Consider the following 20499-nt stretch of genomic DNA (forward strand, 5'->3'; position numbering starts at 1 on the left):
ATATGTGGATCATGGAGGTTATTTAACATCCTCTGCTCTCATTGAGCTGTTCAGGGCCACACATAGATGGAAGTCAAGTCAAAGTTTATTTATAGAGCACATTTAAAAACCTCAGTTGACCAAAGTGCTGTACAGTTATTAAAATAGAATAAATCATAAAATAAAACAATAAAATAAAATAGTAATAAAAACTCAATCCAAAACAGAGTTAGAGATAAAAAAGACAAATAAAAGGGTAAAAAAAGTAAGCCAAGGATTCTTGCCTAGCTGGGACTGAACGCCAAGGAGAATAAATAGGTTTTTAATAATATTTTAAAGTGCTCAACAGACTGTGCAGCTCTGACCTGGAGAGGTAGGAAGGATTCCAGTTATCCAGCTGCAGGACATATTTTGGTCAATTTGGGGGTGAAAAAAGTCAATGCATCCTCCGTTTCTCTCTCTCATGACAGGCATCAGAGGTTCTACTCCCTGCTGGACAGGTTCAGAGCCACTGTTGCTGACACCAGCAGCCCCACTCCTCCTGTGACCTCACACCCCTTGGATGGAGATCCACCACCTGCACCTGAGCTGGTCATTGCAGATAAGGTGTGGGATTAGAGAATTAGTGTGCAAGTGTGTATCATGTTTTGACTGTGTCTTGATCCTGCAAAGTAAAGACATTCAGAACAGGACGTATGAATTTTGTTCTCAGGAGTGGTACGTGGCTCTGGTGAAATCTCAGTGTTGTCTCCGTGGAGACGTTTCCTTGTTGGAGACGACAGAACTCCTCACCAAACTACCTCCCGCTGACCTCTTCACCATCATGAGCTGCAAGGTGACTCCGTCTGCAGCGCCCTGGAGGATAAATATTCTTGAAAATATTGATTAACCCATTGCCTCTGTAGCAGATAGAAAAATAAATTCAAAAAGTATATGAGAGCTTATACAAATACTACAAAACGACGTGTCCGCTTTCCAGGCTTCAGTGGGTTAATTGGATTATATGGCATCTAAACTTTGTCCTTTTTTCTTCTTCTCAGGAGTTCAACCTAAGCCTGCTGTGTCCATGCCTGAGTATGGGGATGCAGCGGTTAGCTCGGGGTCAGGGCTCTCTTCTGTTGGAGACGGCCTTGCAGGTGACCCTAGAGCGACTCGCAGGGGTCACCGGGTCACTTCCTGTCCCGCACCAGTCCTTCCTGCCACCTGCTCAACCTCAGCCCTACTGGAAGCAACTAGCTGATGTATATGGTGAGAATGGAAAGGAGAGATTGAAGGCTGAGAATACATAAATCAAGTTCTGTAGTTTTTATATACTCAGATTGAGTAATTTTGACCTCTTGTACAACTTGAATGGACTTAATAAGGTATGACTTTCTGTAAATCGTTGTGGTTGCATTGTGTATTATAAGCAGACGAAATGTTGGTTTGAAACCATAATCTGAGGGAAATGCAGGACAAATGTTTCCCTCTGCGACTGCAGTTTAAAGCATTGTGTATATATATCTCATTGAGATTAAAAAATCTCTTTTCCAAGAGAGATCTGGCCAAGAAAGCAACAAAAAAGTGACAAGTTACAACATTTAAACAGTTAACATAAACAATTAAGTACAATTAAATAAATTAAAAATTAAATTAAATCACAACATCAGTGAAAGAGCCTCAGTAGAAACTCATATGGAGCAGTCGCACCGACCGAGAGAAATGATTTCTTTATCCTTTAGAATCTAATTTAAATTCACCGATTGTGATCAGCTCAGACAATTTCAATTCATTTTGCAGATTGTTCCATGATAAAGGGGCGTAACTAAAAGCTTTCTGACCTAACTCAGTACTAACTCTTGGCCCCAGCATCTGTACAATATTTTGTGAGCGTAGACCATGTTGATTTTTGTTTGACACATGTATGCACACAGGTAAGAGGGAAGCAGCCCAATAATTTATAGATAAATAATTAACCAATGAGAGAGCTTGCGAACATACAAAGATGGCATTTCAGCCATACAGAGTACAATGATGTGCATGATTTCCCAAGCCAGTAATTGTGTGTATTTGTGTCTGCTGTCTGTTTTTCAGATGAGCCAGGGTTCTACCCCAGGGTTCTGTCTCTCTGTAGAGCTCTGTCCCAGTACCTCCTCAGTGTGAGCCAGCTGCCTTCTTCCCTGCATATCCCCTCAGACAAAGAACACCTCATCACCACTTTCACCTGCACCGCCACTGAGGTAACAGACTGCATATTCAACTTGTGATTATTGCTTAGTCACTTGTTTGAAAGAATTTTATATCTCTTATTTGAAAAAAACTTCAGGCTTCAGTCTCAATCGTATAATAGTGGTAACAGTGGTGTTCTCAAGTAAATGGGACTCATTTTATTCCTTTAAAAAACTCCTGAAGACCTTCAGCTCTTCAGAGAGCATCTTCTCTCCTAGCACCACACGATAATTCTAGTCCTCAAAGAATTGTCACTAGCACTTATTGATGCACTAATTATTATTGCACTATACCTTGATTGTTGTTTTTACTCTTCCTGTAAGTCGCTTTGGATAAAAGCGTCTGCTAAATGACTAAATGTAAATGTATTCCTATCCTATTTAAATTCTGTTGCTTCAAGTATATTAAAGCGCATTTGCTTCTTTAGAGGTATGTTATCATTCTTAATATACCCCCAAATATTTCTGCACTCCATACTTTATATTCAGTCTGAACACATAATATCTTCCACTCTTCCATCTCTCTCTTGGCCCAGGTGGTAGCGTGGCGTCTCCTCCAGAACAAGTTGCCCCTGAGCGTGGACCTGCAGTGGGCTCTGTCCTGTCTGTGTCTGGCCCTGCAGCAGCCCTGCGTCTGGAACAAACTCTCCACCCCGGAGTACACCACACACACGTGCTCCCTCATCTACAGCCTGCGCCTCATCATTGTTGCAGGTAAAGAGGCCCCATGATTTTTTGTATACAGATGCGTCTCAATTGATTAGAATATGAAGGAAAAGTCCATTTCCATTAGTTCAAGTCAAACGGCCCAATCAAGTATTGAGTCATATAGATGGACATACTTTTCAACATTTCCATATTAAACATACTTTTTAAAATTGGTCTTTTGTAATATTCAAATTTTTGAGACACTTAATTTTAGGTCTTCATTAAATGTAAGCCATAATTAGAAGAATATTAATAAACTTAGACATGAAATGTTTCATTCTGTGTGATGGATCTATATAATGTGTTTACATCTTTTTAATTGAATTACTGACATAAATAAACTTTTCTATGATATTCTAATTTATTGAGATGCACCTGTAGTCACATACCATTGACTGCCTTTTTTAGATTTGAACACATACTGTAATTTCAATGCTGCTCAAATTTTTTTGTCTTTTTCACAGTGGCTGTGAGTCCTGGTGACCAGCTTCTGCATCCAGAAAAGAAAAAGACGAAGGCAGAGAGGGACGCCGAGGGAGACGAATTGGACTCTGCACATGCTGACCGTGAGCATTCACTTAGTTTAATTAAAACTGCAGTGTTAAATATAATAATAATAATACTTAAGGGCTTTGCTTTACTCCATTTGATGTCTAATCCTATATCCCTTATTTTTCACCTGTGTGTTGCAGACATGTGCGAGTGGCAGGCGTGTGAGATCATGGCGGAGCTGGTGGAAGGCCTGCAGAGCATCCTCGCCCTGGGTCACCATAGAAACAGTGCATTCCCTGCATTCCTCACACCAACCTTGCGCAACATTGTCATCAGTCTGTCCAGACTGCCTCTGGTCAACAGCTACACCCGAGTACCTCCACTGGTCAGTGTGTGAAAGAGACTGTATGTTGAGTCAGTGTACATTGATGCCTTTCTTTATTAAAATGAATATATGTGTGTGTGTGTGTGTGTGTGTGTGTGTGTAGGTCTGGAAACTGGGCTGGTCCCCTCAGCCAGGAGGAGAGTACGGGACAACGCTGCCCGAGATTCCTGTGGACTTCCTGCAGGAAAAGGATGTCTTCAGAGAGTTCCTCTACCGCATCAACACACTGGGTACAGAAACACACACACACACACACACACAGACACACACAGACACACACACACACACACACACACACACACACACACACACACACACACACAGCCATGATGTGGCTTTCCATTTATTGTCTTATTTATATCCGCAATGACATTGTCCTCCACTGATTAATGCTCCTCTGGAATCATTCAGCAGAGTGAACACTGACCTTTTACTTTAAATATATCTGTTGCAGTCAAACCAAAATCTAATTATTGTCCAGCTCTACATATAAAATATGACAATTGGTCATCTTTCAATAGAACCATTTTTTTAAATCTTGTGTTGTGATGCACAATAACTTGGGTATGTAGATTAGGCATGTATGTTTATGAAGAAATTAGGAATTATATGTAAAGATATTTAAATACTATATATTTATGGTCTATAAATTATAATATCAGTAATAGTATTAATAATAATATTATAAGCAGTGCAGAAGGGGACAGGAATGTATAAGTCTACACTTCTTTCTACTCCCTTTTGAACATGTATGATTTAATTAAATCTGTGAAGAGAAATGAACAACTGAGCTGTTGCATGTACAGGTTTGACCTGTTCTCATTTTCTTATATTTGCATGTTTGAAATAAAATTCTCAAACAAACGAGCACAATAACTTCACCTTAATTGATGATAACAAGCACACACAAACTAAAATGTTTTTAATTGTATGTATATTTTTCCATAGAATTTCAATATAATTGACAGTGTATATGAACAACATGGGGAAAACCAAATTGTTTGTGTACTCCTATTTATTGAATTACCAGAAAAAATAGCTTATATCGTTACCATATTGCCCAGGCTTGAATTTATGAATGTTTTTGTGTGTAATGTGTTTAGGCTGGAGCAGCAGGACTCAGTTTGAGGAGACCTGGGCCACGCTGCTGGGGGTGCTGGTCACCCAACCCATCACTATGGACCAGGAGGAGGAGACGCAGCAGGAGGTAGACATGCACAAAAAAATCTGTTCACATACTGTTTAGTGAGGTTAATACAACTCCAGAGCTCATCACGCCCACAAGTGGCCTCCTTTTAATGAGAAACATTCAAGTGTTTGTCGGAGTGTTTGTTCACCTGTTTTAGCTTCACTGCACTGGCTGCCCCTTCATTTTAGGATTCATTTTAAAATTATTTTATTTGCTTTTAAACCTTTGAATGGTCTTGCCCCACCTTACCTCTCTGAGCTGCTGCACCCCAACTCTCCCAACTGCTCTCTCAGGTCTAGGGATGGGTATCTTTCACATTTGAACCGATACGGTACCGATACCCGGTACCTGGGAATCGGTACCGGTACTCAGCGGTACCAATTTTCAATTCAACATATTTATTTCTCAAAATATAAACTTTAAAAAATATATCAAAACAATATAAAATCCAGGATGAGCAGTGCTTTATTGTTGAGTGAACGTGCATTTTGTAACATGAAGGTTGCAGCGTTATCAAAGAATGCAGAGGAGCTCTCAGGTGGCAAGTGCACAGAGGAGAAAAAAAAAAAAGGTTGCAAGTGCACGTGTGATTTGTTGTGATGATACCGAAACATGGTACCGTTTGATTTTACATGAATCGGTACTCTCTAGTACCGATGGAATTCGGTCGGTACCTATAAAAGTACCGAATTCGGTACCCATCCCTACTCAGGTCAGCTGACCAGCTGCTCCTGAGAGTGCCCAGAGCTCGGCTGAAGCTCAGAGGGGAACAAGCGTTTGCCATCGCAGCTCCAAAACTTTGGAATGAATTGCCGCTGCACATTAAACAGGCCTCCTCACTGTCTCATTTTAAATCTCTTAAAACCCACGTCTTCTCGTTGGCTTTTAACACCACGTAGAGTGTTGATTTTATGATTTTTTTTTTGTTTTTATTTGTATACATGCATTTTTTATTTTGTGCGGGCAGTACATTTTATTTAATTTATTTTTATCCCATTTTTAATTTTATCTTATTGCATTTTTACTGTTACTACATCTCTTTGTATTGTGTTATCTATTGTTTGTACAGCACTTTGGAAACCTTGTGTTTGCTAAAATTGTGCTATATAAATAAAGTGGATTAGATTGGAGGTGTCATGAAACACAAAGCATGTGTATTTATTTAGTGCTCACATGCTGAATTTACACACAGTGGAAGAAATTGCGGGGAAACAATTCTGTATCTTTCAGTTCCCTCTCTCCGTCTTCCAACATCTGGCTCAATGTTTTCTTTGTCCTTTTGTCTCTAGGAGGACTTGGAGCGGACCCAGTTGAATGTGTTAGCGGTGCAGGCCATCACCAGCCTGGTGCTGAGTGCCATGACCCTGCCCACTGCTGGCAACCCTGCAGTCAGCTGTCTGGAACAGCAGCCGCGCAACAAGAGCCTCAAAGCTCTGGAAACACGGTAGCTGAGCAGCCGTTTTCTATTTACACTGTAGATAAGAAACACAAAAAGCAATCATGTTTATTTTGTGTATATTGTGTGCACAGGTTTGGACGGAAACTTGCAGTGATCAGAGGTGAAGTGGAGAGAGAGATTCAGGCTCTTGTGTCGAAGAGAGACAACGTCCATACGCACCACCCGTACCACGCCTGGGACCCTGTCCCCTCGCTGTCAGCAGCCTCAGCTGGTAACACTTAATCCCCATTACAAAGTCTCTCTCTACCCACAGCTGCTAAACTTACACTTATCACTCTAATGTCTGGTTTAATGTTGTTGTTTTTTCAGCAGGCACACTGATCAGCCATGAGAAGCTGCTGCTTCAGATCAACACAGAGAGGGAGATGGGCAACATGGACTACAAACTGGGACAGGTAAGAGATTCAAAGGGTGAAAAAGAAGCTTAAATTTCATAGATTTTATTCTTTAGATTTTAACTAGGGCCGGGACTCGATTTAAAAAAAAAATCTAATTAATTAGAGGCTTTGTAATTAATTAATCAAAATTAATCGCATATAAATATTTGACCTGAGAACAGTGAGAAGTCATTTTTTTCACATGGATTTTTAGTATACCATTGAATAATGACTGAATACATAAGCTTAAGCAACAAAAATATTGTTTATTTTTGTTCAAGTCCAACAGACCAGTGACATTTTTGCCATTAAGTGTAGCAATAACATATTTAGAAATATAGTACATTTCATAAATCCAGGTAGCCTATAGGTAGGTAGACCTTCTGTAAACTAGAATACTTTGGTTTTTGAAGTAAAACACAATCCACGCTAGCTACCACACTAGCCGCTAGCTGCTATATGTTTAGCATTGAGGTGATACTTGAGGCTGGATGTGCTGCGGTGATATGTGAATTCCTTGTTGCATAGCAACACAACCATGCTCTTATCGACGCTTCCATCCATTGGTTTTTAGTAACTAAATGTCCCATCATCCACGGGGCCAACCAAAGGTCTCATCAGCTTCTTCCTTCATGTTCACTGTGGTTTGTTGTTGTCTGAATTCATGAACGCTAGTTGGTGCTCCAGTATAATCGGTCCGCCTGAAACTCATCCAGTGAGAAACTTTCCGCGGTGCAAAAATAAGTCTGATTAAAATGCGTCAATTTTTTTAACATGTTCATTTTTGTGTAATTAATCTTAATTAACTCGTTAAAGTCCTGGCCCTAATTTTAACACTTCATTTGTGATTTTCCACGTATCATATGAAACAATCACATACAAGACCCTCTGTAAATGAGCAGGGGGAACAGAACCTGTTGGATCAGAAAGCCAACTAGAAATGGCACTAAGGGAGAGGGTGGGATATTATGAACATAGGCCTCAGAGATGACTTCAAAAAAGGGATGACCAAAAAGGAACAAGTTTTGTAAACAGACCCCGTATCATATGTTCTGGTCTTGCCCATCTGTCGCATAATGGGTCTACATTTGGAAATATTCTTGCTAATTTAGCTTTTGAGAAATGTAACCGATGTAACCACTCTATTAAAGCATGTCTGGAACATATGGAAGAGGAATAGACTCAAGTAAGAAAATTTAATAGATTTTCAGAGGCACAAATTCATTTTTCTTTTCTCTCCAGGTGTCCATCCACTCCGTATGGCTAGGTAACAACATCACTCCACTGAGAGAGGAAGAATGGGGTGAGGATGAAGAAGATGAAGCAGACACTCCAGCACCCACCTCCCCACCCATATCTCCCATCAACTCCAGGTCAGTCAGATATAACTCTAGGTACTCACATTTCTTTAACACATGCACAAAAACAATGATGCTCAACTGATCGGTGCCTCTATGCTTTCAGGAAGCATCGTGCAGGCGTCGACATTCATTCATGTTCCCAGTTTCTTCTGGAGCTCTACAGCCAGTGGCTGATCCCCGGCTCCCCGAGTAACAGGAGGACCCCCACCATCCTCGTCAGTGAAGTGGTCCGATCGGTGAGCTACCGTGTTTTAGATCTTTCAAGTTCTTTTGAAAATAGTAGACAAAGACCCTAGATGTCCTCACCCTGGAAACTAGATAATAAAGACTTGTGTGTTCTGGGAAAAGTATAAATGCTTGAGTGGATCCAACAGAAGTGGGCCCATGACCCAAATAATCTCAGCTGTCCTCTAACCTAGTAGTTCTCAACCCCCGCTCACTGAACAGAATCTCACAGTTCAGATCAGACAAACTCAGTTGATACAACGAATTTTGGACAAATAATGAAGCAGAGAACTAAAACATCTCTCTGTCCTTTGTTACACACTCAGGAGGTCAGAATGGACCTTTAAACTTATAGCAGTCAGCTTCAAGCCAGAGACTCCTTGGAAAGTAATAACTTGCTACTTTGGGATTTGTCAGAAAAGACACAAAATTACCCAAAAAAGAATCAAATTGACCACAAAATGATCAAAAAAGACACAACATGATCAAAAAAGACACAAAATGACAAAAAAAAACCCCTAATTGACTAGAAAAAAAACACACAAAAAAAAAAGACTGCTGACTTCCAAAATGATTTGGCGACCCCCAGAAATCATCTCGTGACCCCAATTGGGGTTGGGACCCCAAGGTTGAGAATAGCTGCTCTAACTTCCTCCACTATCTTTCCCCTCTAGCTGCTGGCAGTGTCGGACCTGTTCACAGAGAGGAACCAGTTTGACATGATGTTCTCCACCCTGATGGAGCTCCAGAAGCTCCACCCGCCCGAAGACGAGATCCTCAATCAATACCTGGTGCCTGCCATCTGCAAGGCTGCTGCTGTGCTGGGCATGGTGAGTGTATGTCTGTGTGGTGGGGAACCTAGGATGGCCGTTTGGAGACTAGGGTTGTCACCATACTAAAATTTTCAACTCGATACCGATACTCAGGAAAATATTCAATACTCGATACCATTTTCGATAGCACAAGGATAAAAACAAAGACCCCAAAATTTAACAGAAATATTTTTATCAACAAGAAAAATGCAACATGTAAAAATTAACTGAACCACAGGTTAAATATTTATAATAAAACAGTTGTGCAAAAAGAAACTGCAACTATGATAACAAGCTTCAGGTCTGAGGTAGTGCAAAAAATAAATAAATACAATAACAATTGGAACAATATTTTGAGGTTGTATGCAGTGCACAATATTAGGCAAGCTTGATAAAGAGGTAGAGTCGCTGTGTGTGTTGCTGTTTGGTTGAAGGTCGACTTTTCTCTGCTTCATTCTGGGACTTCAAGAGAGAAAATAACACTTTTCAGTCACCAACATTTTAGTAAACCTATTAACTCTATGCTTTTGTATACTGACACTGTGTCAATTAACGTAATATGGGCATACTACGTGCCTGATTTATTTATTTATTTACGTTGCTTATAATCATTAACGTGACGTCTGCCTTTAATTGCTAGCTGCGGCTGATGGCTAATAATAACACAGTATAATAACATTAATGCGAGCCACTGGCCACTATAACATCAGTAATAGGTAAGTTTGAAACGAGAAATGAGTATCATATCCGGATACGTTTTAGTATTGATACTTTTTTGAGTATCGATACTTTTGACAACCCTATTGGAGACAATGGTACACTAGTACGACCAATCACAATCTGAAATTCTATGTACATGTTTAGGACAAAGCAATAGCGGAGCCTGTGTGTCGCCTGTTGGAGACGACCCTGCGTAGCACCCACCTGCCGAGCCGTATGGGGGCTCTGCATGGAGTGCTGTATGTGTTGGAGTGTGACCTGCTGGATGACACGGCCAAACAACTCATCCCCACCGTCTCCGAGTACCTGCTGTCCAACCTCAGGGCCATCGCTCAGTGAGTACAGCTCTCATTCTCTCTGTGTCTAAAACACACAGACACTCCCCTCGTGTTATTATCTAATGAGCTGATCGTGAAAGAGTCTCCAGTAGTAAATGCCCCGTCTGTTTTTATCCTGATATGAGTGAGTGCAGATTACAATATGATTTACCTGCAGCAGGCGCATTTCTTTGATCCGAACAATGAACTGAACAATATCTGAGGACACATTTTTAAGCATAGCCCATGTAAAAAAATGATTTTATTTTATTTATTCTATTTTTATTTTTATTTTTACCATGTACATATATATATATATTTTAATTTTCTTATTTGCACCAATGGGAGTTGCACTCCAATTTCGTTGTGTATATATACAATGACAATAAAGGCTATTCTATTCTATCAAGACTAAAAGACTAAAGCCAGCACAGACTCTAGTGAGACCACGAGTGCAGTGCACTACTTGGTCTCTAGGTGCTGCCCTTTACATTTCAAAGAAATAACTTCTGGCCTTTCCTTCTGTTCAAAATGAAAGACATCTCTGTCCGTCCTTCAATTTTCTCGACGACTGTTCATCCGATCAACTTCACACTTGGCAGGTGTATGTATGAGGACCCAAGTGTTGAGTGCCAGCTCTTAGTCAATAAGGGTTCCCTCTTAACACACTCCCACAGATCCTGTTTTACTGCCAAACAGTGTGAACATTTTCCAAATTGGTTTGTTCTCAATTGTTGGTTTCAAGTCTTCAATGCAGCATGATCATTTTGTAAATTACCGTCCCATTTAGAGTAAAATAAATGATGAAGCAGGGTTTGCTTCAGGGCGGTTTGCTTGTTTTTTCATCTAAAACTTAAAAATCTTAAAAACTTTTAGTGTTTTTCAGTTCATTGAAGTTAATTGTTACAATATTGTTACCTAAAATGTCATGTTCTGTTCTGACACTCTAGTTGACTGTTCACTTTTGCACCTTGATTAGCAAGCTGGTGCTGCCCTCTCTTCAAAATATTGTCACTTCTTGCTCCTAAAAAACAAGATGGCAACGGCAAAAACTGCAAACTCAATGCTTTAAAACGGTTGTGCACAAACCAATGGGTGACATTACAGTGGCTTCATCCACTTGTTTTAATACAGTTTGTGTACAAACATTCAGGAACAGATGAGACGCACATTGTAGCAAACTCAAACATTTCAGGCATCAGCAATGTTACTTTACAGAATGATGCAAAAAATGCACTGATGCATATTTTCTACCATTGTTAGTAGACAACTATGTCATGGCTGGTGTATTACTTAGGCCCCAACGAAGCACAGCATCCAATGTGAAGCTGTCAAAGGAGGCCAAGCAATCGGCCCATTCTTATATTATATTCTTTGATTCATTCTACTCACTCTGTCTCCTCTCTCTATGCTGCAGCTGTGTGAACCTACATAACCAGCAGCATGTGTTGGTAATGTGCGCGGTGGCCTTCTACATGATGGAGAACTACCCTCTGGATGTAGGAGCTGAGTTTATGGCAGGAATCATACAGGTAAACAATCTGTGTTTTTGATGTGTGAAGGAACAAACTGACAATGGATTTTTGTATCTTTCTGTAATGATGCAATACACTGTTTTGAGTTAGATTTTCCTAATAAATCAGTTCATGTATTGGGGTTTTTTATGCATTAGTGGAACTTTTGAATTTTAACATTCATGATGGATTTGGCATCAAATGAGTTGAGATGTGCTGCTGTTGCACCTCTTCGGTTCATTCAAAGGAATCCTGAAGGACCGAGAAGATAGTTCTCTTGGTCAATGCAATTGTTTGTAAAACTATTTTCTGATAACGGCCGGGTTTATTCATTCATCTGTCACCAGTTAATTTATTTCATTTTTAACTGTACTCATTTCAATCTTCATATAGTCTTGTCCCTGATCTTGTATGTACTTTAATTGATGTTGAATGTGGTGTATGAGAATTGTGGTTGATTGTTCTTATTTTATCGTGGTGCTGCCTTCTTGGCCAGGTCGTTCTTGAAAAAGAGATTTTAATCTCAATGTATTTTACCTGGTTTAATAAAGGATATTGATTGATTTGATGTCTCCTATTTTTTTGTAAAAATGTCTCCTCGTCTCTATCCTGCTGTATCTCCTGTCCTCCAGCTGTGTGGCGTGATGGTGTCAGCCAGCGAGGACTCCACCCCCTCCGTCATCTATCACTGCGTGCTGCGCGGCCTGGAGCGCCTCCTGCTGTCGGAGCAACTGTCCCGTGTGGACGGAGAAGCGCTGGTCAAACTGAGCGTGGACAGAGTCAACATGCCGTCGCCACACAGAGCCATGGCGGCGCTGGGCCTCATGCTCACCTGCATGTACACCGGTAAGAAGCTCTAACAGCACTCAGCTACCACAGAGGCTATGTGACATCCTGCATTCAGGCTCAAACACCAGCATGGACTGTTTAAGGACTGGTGCTTCCATTACTGTTGTGACCTTCTCAATCCACTGCACACTCATGGAGTTGAACTAGCTGGCTAACTCACCTGCATAGGCACTCACAGTAGTAGTAGATTACCATCATCATCATCAGTTAACCTGGCTGTGGCATTGTAAACCTTCAAGTTTAACCATTAGTCAGGCGGCTTAGGATCTTCCCAGATTTGGGAAGAAAGGGGACACGTCGGACAAAAGCACCAAATTTTTTCCACGTGCTCTCTATCACTATAGGTTATCACTATAGGCTCTCTATCACAATTTTTGATAGGAGCCACTTCATCAAGATTGTGGATCGGAGATGGCAGCCATATAAAGTCTATGAGAACCAATAAATCTTCTAAGCCACTTAGAAGGTCAATCTTGGTGTCAAAATATACATTTCCTGGGTCAAAGAATAATTTAAAGCTACTGAGAATATCACTAGATGATCAAATAGATATGTTCATTTTGGCCATGTATTTACATAATTATTAGATTCCAAACATTTTCATCTCAGGATTCCCTGCTGCAGCACTTGAAGCGAGTTGCCTACCAGTCTGGGTGAAAATGAACATTTCTATTTGATCAAATAATCATCTAGTGATATTCTCAGTAGCTTTAAATGATTCCTTGACCCAGAAAATGTAGATTTTGACACCAAGATTGACCTTCTAATTGGCTTGTAAGATGTATTGGTTCTCATAAACTTTATATGGGTGCCATCTTGGATCGGCCATCTTGATGAAGTGGCTCCTACCAAAAATTGAAACCTATAGTGATAGAGAGCACGTGGAAAAAATCTGGTGCTTTTGTCCAGCGTGTCCCCTTTATTTAGCTAAGCCGCCTGACTTCGTGACTTCATTACAAGTTGAACTGATGTCAGTACTCCATCAGACTCAGTGACCGTGTTTACATGCTTGATACCATGTTAACAGCATATTCTGTTTGGATATTCGGATTAAGGATTTATTCCAAATGTAGCACTTTCTGATTCAGACGTGTGGTATGTGCTGATATTTTTTGGGTTTTAGCAGCATTTTTGGACTTGTATAGATCACATTCTAAATGTGCTCTATACATCAGTTTGCAACGCACTTCCTACTTATGGTGATTCGGTGCTTTGCTGTGGTTTGATACACAAACAGTTTGTTTTTGGGGATGCATCTCTACCACAGCCTTGCACAGCCCACGTTTCTGGTTGGAAGGAGAAACGCATACTTAAAAAAATTTTTAAGAATATAATGGGTTTTGGATTTGTGCAAATATAACCAACTTTTTTTTTTTCCAAGAACATGGTTAAAGTAATGAAAGAGGTCGGCTCTGTTTGCACGATTCAACAAGTCTGCCACCGTCTGAAAACTTTGAAAAAATCCTATTTTGAGACAAAAAAAGCAAAATTCAGATTTTACTTTACCATGTTTCAGTGAGAAACTACATGGCTAATGAAAATGCTTCAGGAGTCGATGAGTTAACATGTAAACAGCATACTAGGAAGTATTTTTCAGGATAAAGGGCCAGAAAAAAAGAATATGTTGTGCATTTAAACATGGTTAATGAGGATACATCCCATTTCTTACCCATCCTCTCATCCTTGACCTCTTCTTTCCTGATAGTATGTACAGTATGTAGTGTCTCTGCTGCAGAGTGACCCCTCCTCCCTTGCCTTCATTATCGTAACAGCTGAAACATAGGACAACAGTTACACCATGTGAAGGATAATGTTCCCTTCTTGGCTTTTGATGAGTACTAGTTGTTGCTGAGGTTCACTCTAAAACAAAGCTTAGGGCAGGCATGTCCAAACTATTCCACAAAGGGCCGTGTGGCTGCAGGTTTTCGTTCCAACCAAGCAGCAGCACACCAGACTTGACTCAGTTAATCAACTGATCTCAGTCTTCAGACAGTTGATTGGTCAAACTGTGTGCTTTTGCTTGGTTGAAATGAAAACCTGCAGCCACACGGCCCTTTGTGGAATAGTTTGGACATGCCTGGCTTAGGGGGTAGAACTGGGGCAATTCTAAGAATAACATTCAGTAGGAACCTATTGCTTTCTCTAAAACCTACTGAAATACTAACTCACTAGCTTACGCCTGGCCGTGCATGTCCCCATTGCATGGAGCTTACAGTGTTTGCTTACATTTGTGTGAGCCTATATTTATGTGTTGTTTTTTGGGGGGTTTTTTTACACATAACAAATCCAGACTATTTAGTATTTGAAAGCATGGACAGAGCACAGATTTGATTTGAGATGGTCCATCATAAATTACTTTATTAGTAAGGTACAGGTAAGTACTTACACTTTCAGTGTGCGGGGGAATGGAAAGTATACCTACATATACTTACTGTGAACGATGATGAATAATAATAGTGATGTACATTTATCAAATGGTTTTTACAGCAAACGGATCTTAGGTAACACTTTAGATTAGGGAACACATAGTCAACATTGATTAGTTGCTTATTAGCATGCAAATAAGTAACATATTGTCTCTTAATATTAAGTAGTTATTATTGCCTTATTTTGGATGAGGATTGGTAGATTGTAATGTCAATTATTACTCTACAAAGTGGGTCACTTTGCACCAATATTAGTCTACCAGTGACCCACTTTATAGAGTAATGATTGACATTATAATCTACCAATCCTCATCCAAAAGAGAGAAGGTGGCTATTTGCCGTTTCGATGGTTTCGTTCACCGCTATGTAGAGACTTATAAAGTCCATACAAAGTAAAGCATATTAAGATCATAACTCATATACAACAACTTCCTTACTTACTACTAATAAGCAATAATTCTGAGGTTATTGAAGGGAATCCCTTAGTTAATGTCTTACTGGTTGTATAATAAGGCCATGCAGAATAAGGCATTAATAACTACTTAATATTGACTAATTAAGAGCCAATATGTTACTTATTTGCATGCTAATAAGCAACTTATTAATGTTGAATATGTTCCCTCATCTAAAGTGTTACTGGATCTTTTAAAAAAAAAAAAAAAGCTCCAACCCTTTTTAGATGCCTGTGAAAGCATTAAAGAAACGCTTGCTTGCTTCCTGCATGTGATACATGTATTCTGTACATACCTCTGATATACCCTACCTCTAACCCCTACGTCGCCCCTTACTAACTCTAGCAACCCTTAGCGTATTGTCGTCCATATGCTCACTGGCTAAATAAGCCTTCCCTGTTTCCAAGAGCTAGCCAGCAAGTCCTTTTGAGTAAAAGCTGGTTCACTGATTTCTAACTTTAGGCATACCTCTCTTTATGTGCAGAGCAAACTAAAGCACATTCAGGTCACAGGAGAGGATAATCTCGTATGTAATGTACCCAGGAAACATGGCATTGAAAATCTCTCCTAATACTTTAAGCACCAGTCACTTACACAAAACCTACTTCTTAAGAAGGCCATTTGACTGAAGGTAGCTCCCAGAATTTTGCCATTTTTCTGTTTGAGGTGGACTAAATTCTGATCTGAATCTTGTGATATCAGTGTCCCCACTCTAACCTCTCCCCCACTGGTTCAACCGGTGCCACCCCCACTCCCCCCTCTCCTCCTCTCAGCGGTGCTTGCGTCGGGTTCTGACGTGACAGGGGTTAGAGGTCAGGTTGACTCTGGCTCTGCCGTAGCAGAGGCGGTGGGCGTCACGGCAGGTCATGTTGGTTTCTCCTCAGGCAAGGAGAAAGCCAGCCCTGCCAGCCGCCCCGCCCACTCTGACCCTCAGGCCCCCGACAGTGAGTCCATCATTGTTGCCATGGAGAGGGTCTCTGTGCTCTTCGACAGGTACACACACACACACACACCCTCCTTTTTTTTTTTTTTTAAAACATATATTTATTGGTTTTTGTGTTAATATAACAACATCCAACAACCAAAACTTCACAAACATATGGCAGCAATGGAAATAATAATCAAAATATCAATAATACTGAAAAGGACCAAAACAAATGAAGAATTAAATAAAGGTAGATAACAAAAAATAAATAACAAAAACAAATAAAATGAAGAGAAAAAAAAAAAATTAAACTGTGGTGAGTATTCTTACTGTAGGTTACATTCCCAACAACAAATTAGATATTTTTCATTATCTTATTGTCCCACCGCCTCCTCCATAATTCATTTTCAGGGTTCGTACGGGTGCTTGAAATCCTTGAAAATCCTTAAATTTTAATGTATTTTCTTGAAAATGCTTACATTTTAATGTATTTTCAAGGTTTGAAAAGTGCTTGGATTTTGGATAAAGTGCTTGAAATTCTTACTGTATTTCTCGTGCAATCTGACTATAGATAATCACATGTTCAATGAAAAAAATAATAAATTGAATATTGAGATTAGCAAACTGTACTTTTGGTTAAAAGTGTAAAACCTTCGCTGTTGGTATGGTTGAGTGAAATTACCCCTTTTAGCATGTAAGTACTCATCTAAAACATGCAACTTAAAACCGTTGTAAGGTCCTGGAAAAGCTTGAAAATGGACCTTTTAAAGTGCTTGAATTTGACCACTCAAAGTGTATGAACCTTGCATTTTGATTTCAGAAAAAAGCATAACTCTTGAAATTGCAGCTTTTCTCGTTCATCTTTTACCTCGACGGGTTTGTTTTCCAAAATAGGTGGCCGCTGACCTACATTCTGACAAACCGCAGGAGTTTCCCATCATAATTTTGCTATTTGGGTTTTGGTAGGATCCGGAAAGGTTTACCCAGCGAGGCTCGGGTGGTGTCCAGGATTCTGCCCCAGTTCTTGGATGACTTCTTCCCACCACAGGACGTCATGAATAAGGTCATCGGAGAGTTCCTGTCCAACCAGCAACCTTACCCACAATTCATGGCAACTGTCGTCTACAAGGTCAGCAGCAAGGCACACTAATGTAGAAATCACCCAGCCATGTTAATGCATTTATTAATGCAGCGCAGCAGTCCCCCAGCAACTACCATAAGGGAGCAAAAAACTCCCAATATAAAGTCTAAGCTCCTCCCTCTGGAGTAGGGTTGTCACGATACTACAATTTTCAACTCGATACCGATACTCAGGAAAATATTTGATACTCCATACCATTTTCGATAGCACAAGGATAAAAACAAAGACCCCAAAATTTAACAAATAATCTTATTAACAAGAAAAATGCAACATGTAGAAATTAACAGAACCACAGGTTAAATATTTATAATAAAAACAGTTGTGCAAAAAGAAACTGCAACTATGATAACAAGCTTCAAGTCTGAGGTAGTGCAATAAATATATAAATAAATACAATAAACAATAACAATTAGAACAATATTTTCGGCTGTGTGTGTTGCTGTTTGGTTGCAGGTCGACTTTTCTCTACTTCATTCTGGGACTATCGATAATTTTGAAAATGAGTATCGTATCCGGATACGTTTTAGCATCGATACTTTTTTGAATATCAATACTTCTGACAACCCTACTCTGGAACAGACCATTCCAGGCCATTAAATATAAATTCATGTTTAAATGTTGACATGAGTACATTGGACATCATCACCCAAATATCTCAGGCTTATATCAACATGGTGATACATATTCTACACAAATACTTCAACCAATAAGCCCTGAAACAAGGAGGAATAAAAGAAACATTGGCTTAGCCCAATTATGTCCCACATTCCACACAGGCAAATAAAAGGGCAGCATTCACTGTCCTCGGGTCCTTGCAACCAACCAGGAAGTACTGCGTAACAGACAACAAATGTACATAAACTGTGTAAATGTTAATGAGCCACTATTTCATACTTTAACTCTAGTGTGTGCACCCACCAGGCCACAATTAGAAGATGCCAGGCTTCTCTTAACTGCACACTTATGATTAATGATGCTAGTTTGTGTTATAGGCAGGGTGATCTGCCACATACACTGAGCAATAATCAGATTAAAAAAATGAAAAGTTAAAATATTCTGTAGATGAAGGGCCAAATTGGATCTGATTATATTTAATTGATTTGTAATGTTTGACCACAAATGTTGCAGAGTTTTCTTCTTGCGAGGAGCATTTGAGAATTTCAATGAAGTCCAGTCTCTGTTGTTACTTGGTGCTTGTGTTTTGACTGCTACAGCCAGCGCTTTTGTTGTCCAATCAGACAATAAGTTGTCAAGACAACATCAAGCTGGAGCAAAGACGGGGCATTCCACCTGTTGCCAGGGATTTAAAATAAACTATAAAAGAGATCGGTGCTGTCAGAGTAGAATTTGGAATTGGAAAAATATAAAGCGGCATGATTCAGTCATGCTTATATAAAAATGGAAGTTATCCTTAAACATTTATATGTTGTGATGCTTTGCAAAACCAGATCTTGGGAGCCATTTCTTTTGAGGTCTTAAAACCACTTTTGGGTGGTAATTTAGCAGAAATGACAACAGCAGCAGTAAGATTTTTGGCCAGGTGGTCCAGGTTATATAGCAAAGATGCACTTTTAGTGGTTCATCTTCACAACATTGTAGTTTCACCACAGCAGACCCCAACATTAACACCAGCGAGCATAAGTGCAGTGAGAAGTTTTTATGAATTTTACTTTATCTTTCTCTGACCTCATGACGTTTTCCATTAAGCTTGAGGAAAAGCCATAAGATGACAAGAAGTTTTTAACTGCCACATAGCTGTACCATGTACCTGAAATGATGTCTGTTCTCAGAAAATACACCTTTTTTAAACACCTATGTTTATTGCACTTTTGTTAATTTACAAACGGTGAACAACATAGAACAAGAAGGCACATACAAGATAAATAATAATAAACGATAATGATGATAAAAAATAAAATTAATAAATAACTGGGGAAAGGGAGAAGAGAAATTAAAAAATACATTTTTAACCACAAAATAAATAAATGAAAAATAAGTAAATGCATACATATATCTATATATATACACAGATACATATACCTGTCCGTAAAGCTCTAAATGTGTATACTAAATCAAAATAAAATGAAAAGATAAATAAATCTTCAGCTCATCATTCCAGCCATCTACTTCAATATCATTTTTCTCAAGGAAATTACAGAAAACCTTCCAGATTTTCTTGTCAAGTTTGTTTTTCATGGTGTAGCTTATCTTTTCTAAAGCCAAGTATAGTAGAAAGACATCCCTGTTAGCCACTGTGAAGTAGTACAAGGTTGATCCCTTTTCCATGCGCAGGCTATACATTTTTTAGCTTCCAGAAAACATGAAAATACACATTTATTGTTGCCAGACCTTAAAAACAAACCCAAGTTAATGGGCTGCTTTTCTAAGAATTTGTTTTCTACCTTCAGGTGAAGCACATTATGCCTAGATCTAATTTGGATAGATCTTTAAGTAATCTTGTCAATCTATTTGTCTCTGTCTAATTGAACTCTGCCTCTCCCTCTGCTCTGCACCCACTCCCAGGTGTTCCAGACACTCCACGCCACCGGCCAGTCTTCTATGGTGAGAGACTGGGTGCTGCTGTCCTTATCCAACTTCACCCAGAGGACACCGGTGGCCATGGCCATGTGGAGCCTCTCCTGTTTCTTTGTCTCTGCTTCCACCTCCCAGTGGATCTCAGCCCTGTATCCTTACACTATATATAGATACAACAAGTTTATCGGCTTCAGATCATGTACAGGTACATCTCAAAAAATTAGAATATCATGAAAAAGTTCAGTCATTTCAGAAAGTGAAACTCATACATTATATAGATTCATTACATGTAGAGTGAAATATTTCAAGCCTGTTTTTCTTGTAATTTTGATGATTCTGGCTTAGAGATAATGAAAACATAAAACTCAGTGTCTCAGAAAATTAGAATATTGATCAGAAGTTGAATATGATGGTCCTGGGTCAGTG

The 20499-nt window shown here is 39.5% G+C and overlaps 1 protein-coding gene across 1 annotated transcript in view; it reads left to right on the forward strand.

The window, feature by feature from the left end:
- htt (huntingtin) overlaps positions 1-20499 on the forward strand; it is a 66533-nt gene that overhangs the window by 44375 nt on the left and 1659 nt on the right. Inside the window, exons 46-66 of the mRNA XM_059357094.1 lie at positions 450-585; positions 692-814; positions 1020-1227; positions 2053-2198; positions 2723-2900; positions 3359-3460; positions 3587-3771; positions 3875-4001; positions 4875-4978; positions 6250-6404; positions 6491-6630; positions 6729-6814; positions 8039-8169; positions 8261-8393; positions 9057-9212; positions 10059-10249; positions 11649-11763; positions 12378-12591; positions 16246-16465; positions 17364-17526; positions 20062-20222. Coding sequence (XP_059213077.1) covers positions 450-585; positions 692-814; positions 1020-1227; positions 2053-2198; positions 2723-2900; positions 3359-3460; positions 3587-3771; positions 3875-4001; positions 4875-4978; positions 6250-6404; positions 6491-6630; positions 6729-6814; positions 8039-8169; positions 8261-8393; positions 9057-9212; positions 10059-10249; positions 11649-11763; positions 12378-12591; positions 16246-16465; positions 17364-17526; positions 20062-20222 — 3174 coding nt within the window. The remainder of the gene's footprint in view (positions 1-449; positions 586-691; positions 815-1019; positions 1228-2052; positions 2199-2722; positions 2901-3358; positions 3461-3586; positions 3772-3874; positions 4002-4874; positions 4979-6249; positions 6405-6490; positions 6631-6728; positions 6815-8038; positions 8170-8260; positions 8394-9056; positions 9213-10058; positions 10250-11648; positions 11764-12377; positions 12592-16245; positions 16466-17363; positions 17527-20061; positions 20223-20499) is intronic.

The sequence above is a fragment of the Centropristis striata genome, chromosome 1 (assembly GCF_030273125.1).
Source record: "Centropristis striata isolate RG_2023a ecotype Rhode Island chromosome 1, C.striata_1.0, whole genome shotgun sequence".
NCBI classification, from domain to species: domain Eukaryota; kingdom Metazoa; phylum Chordata; class Actinopteri; order Perciformes; family Serranidae; genus Centropristis; species Centropristis striata.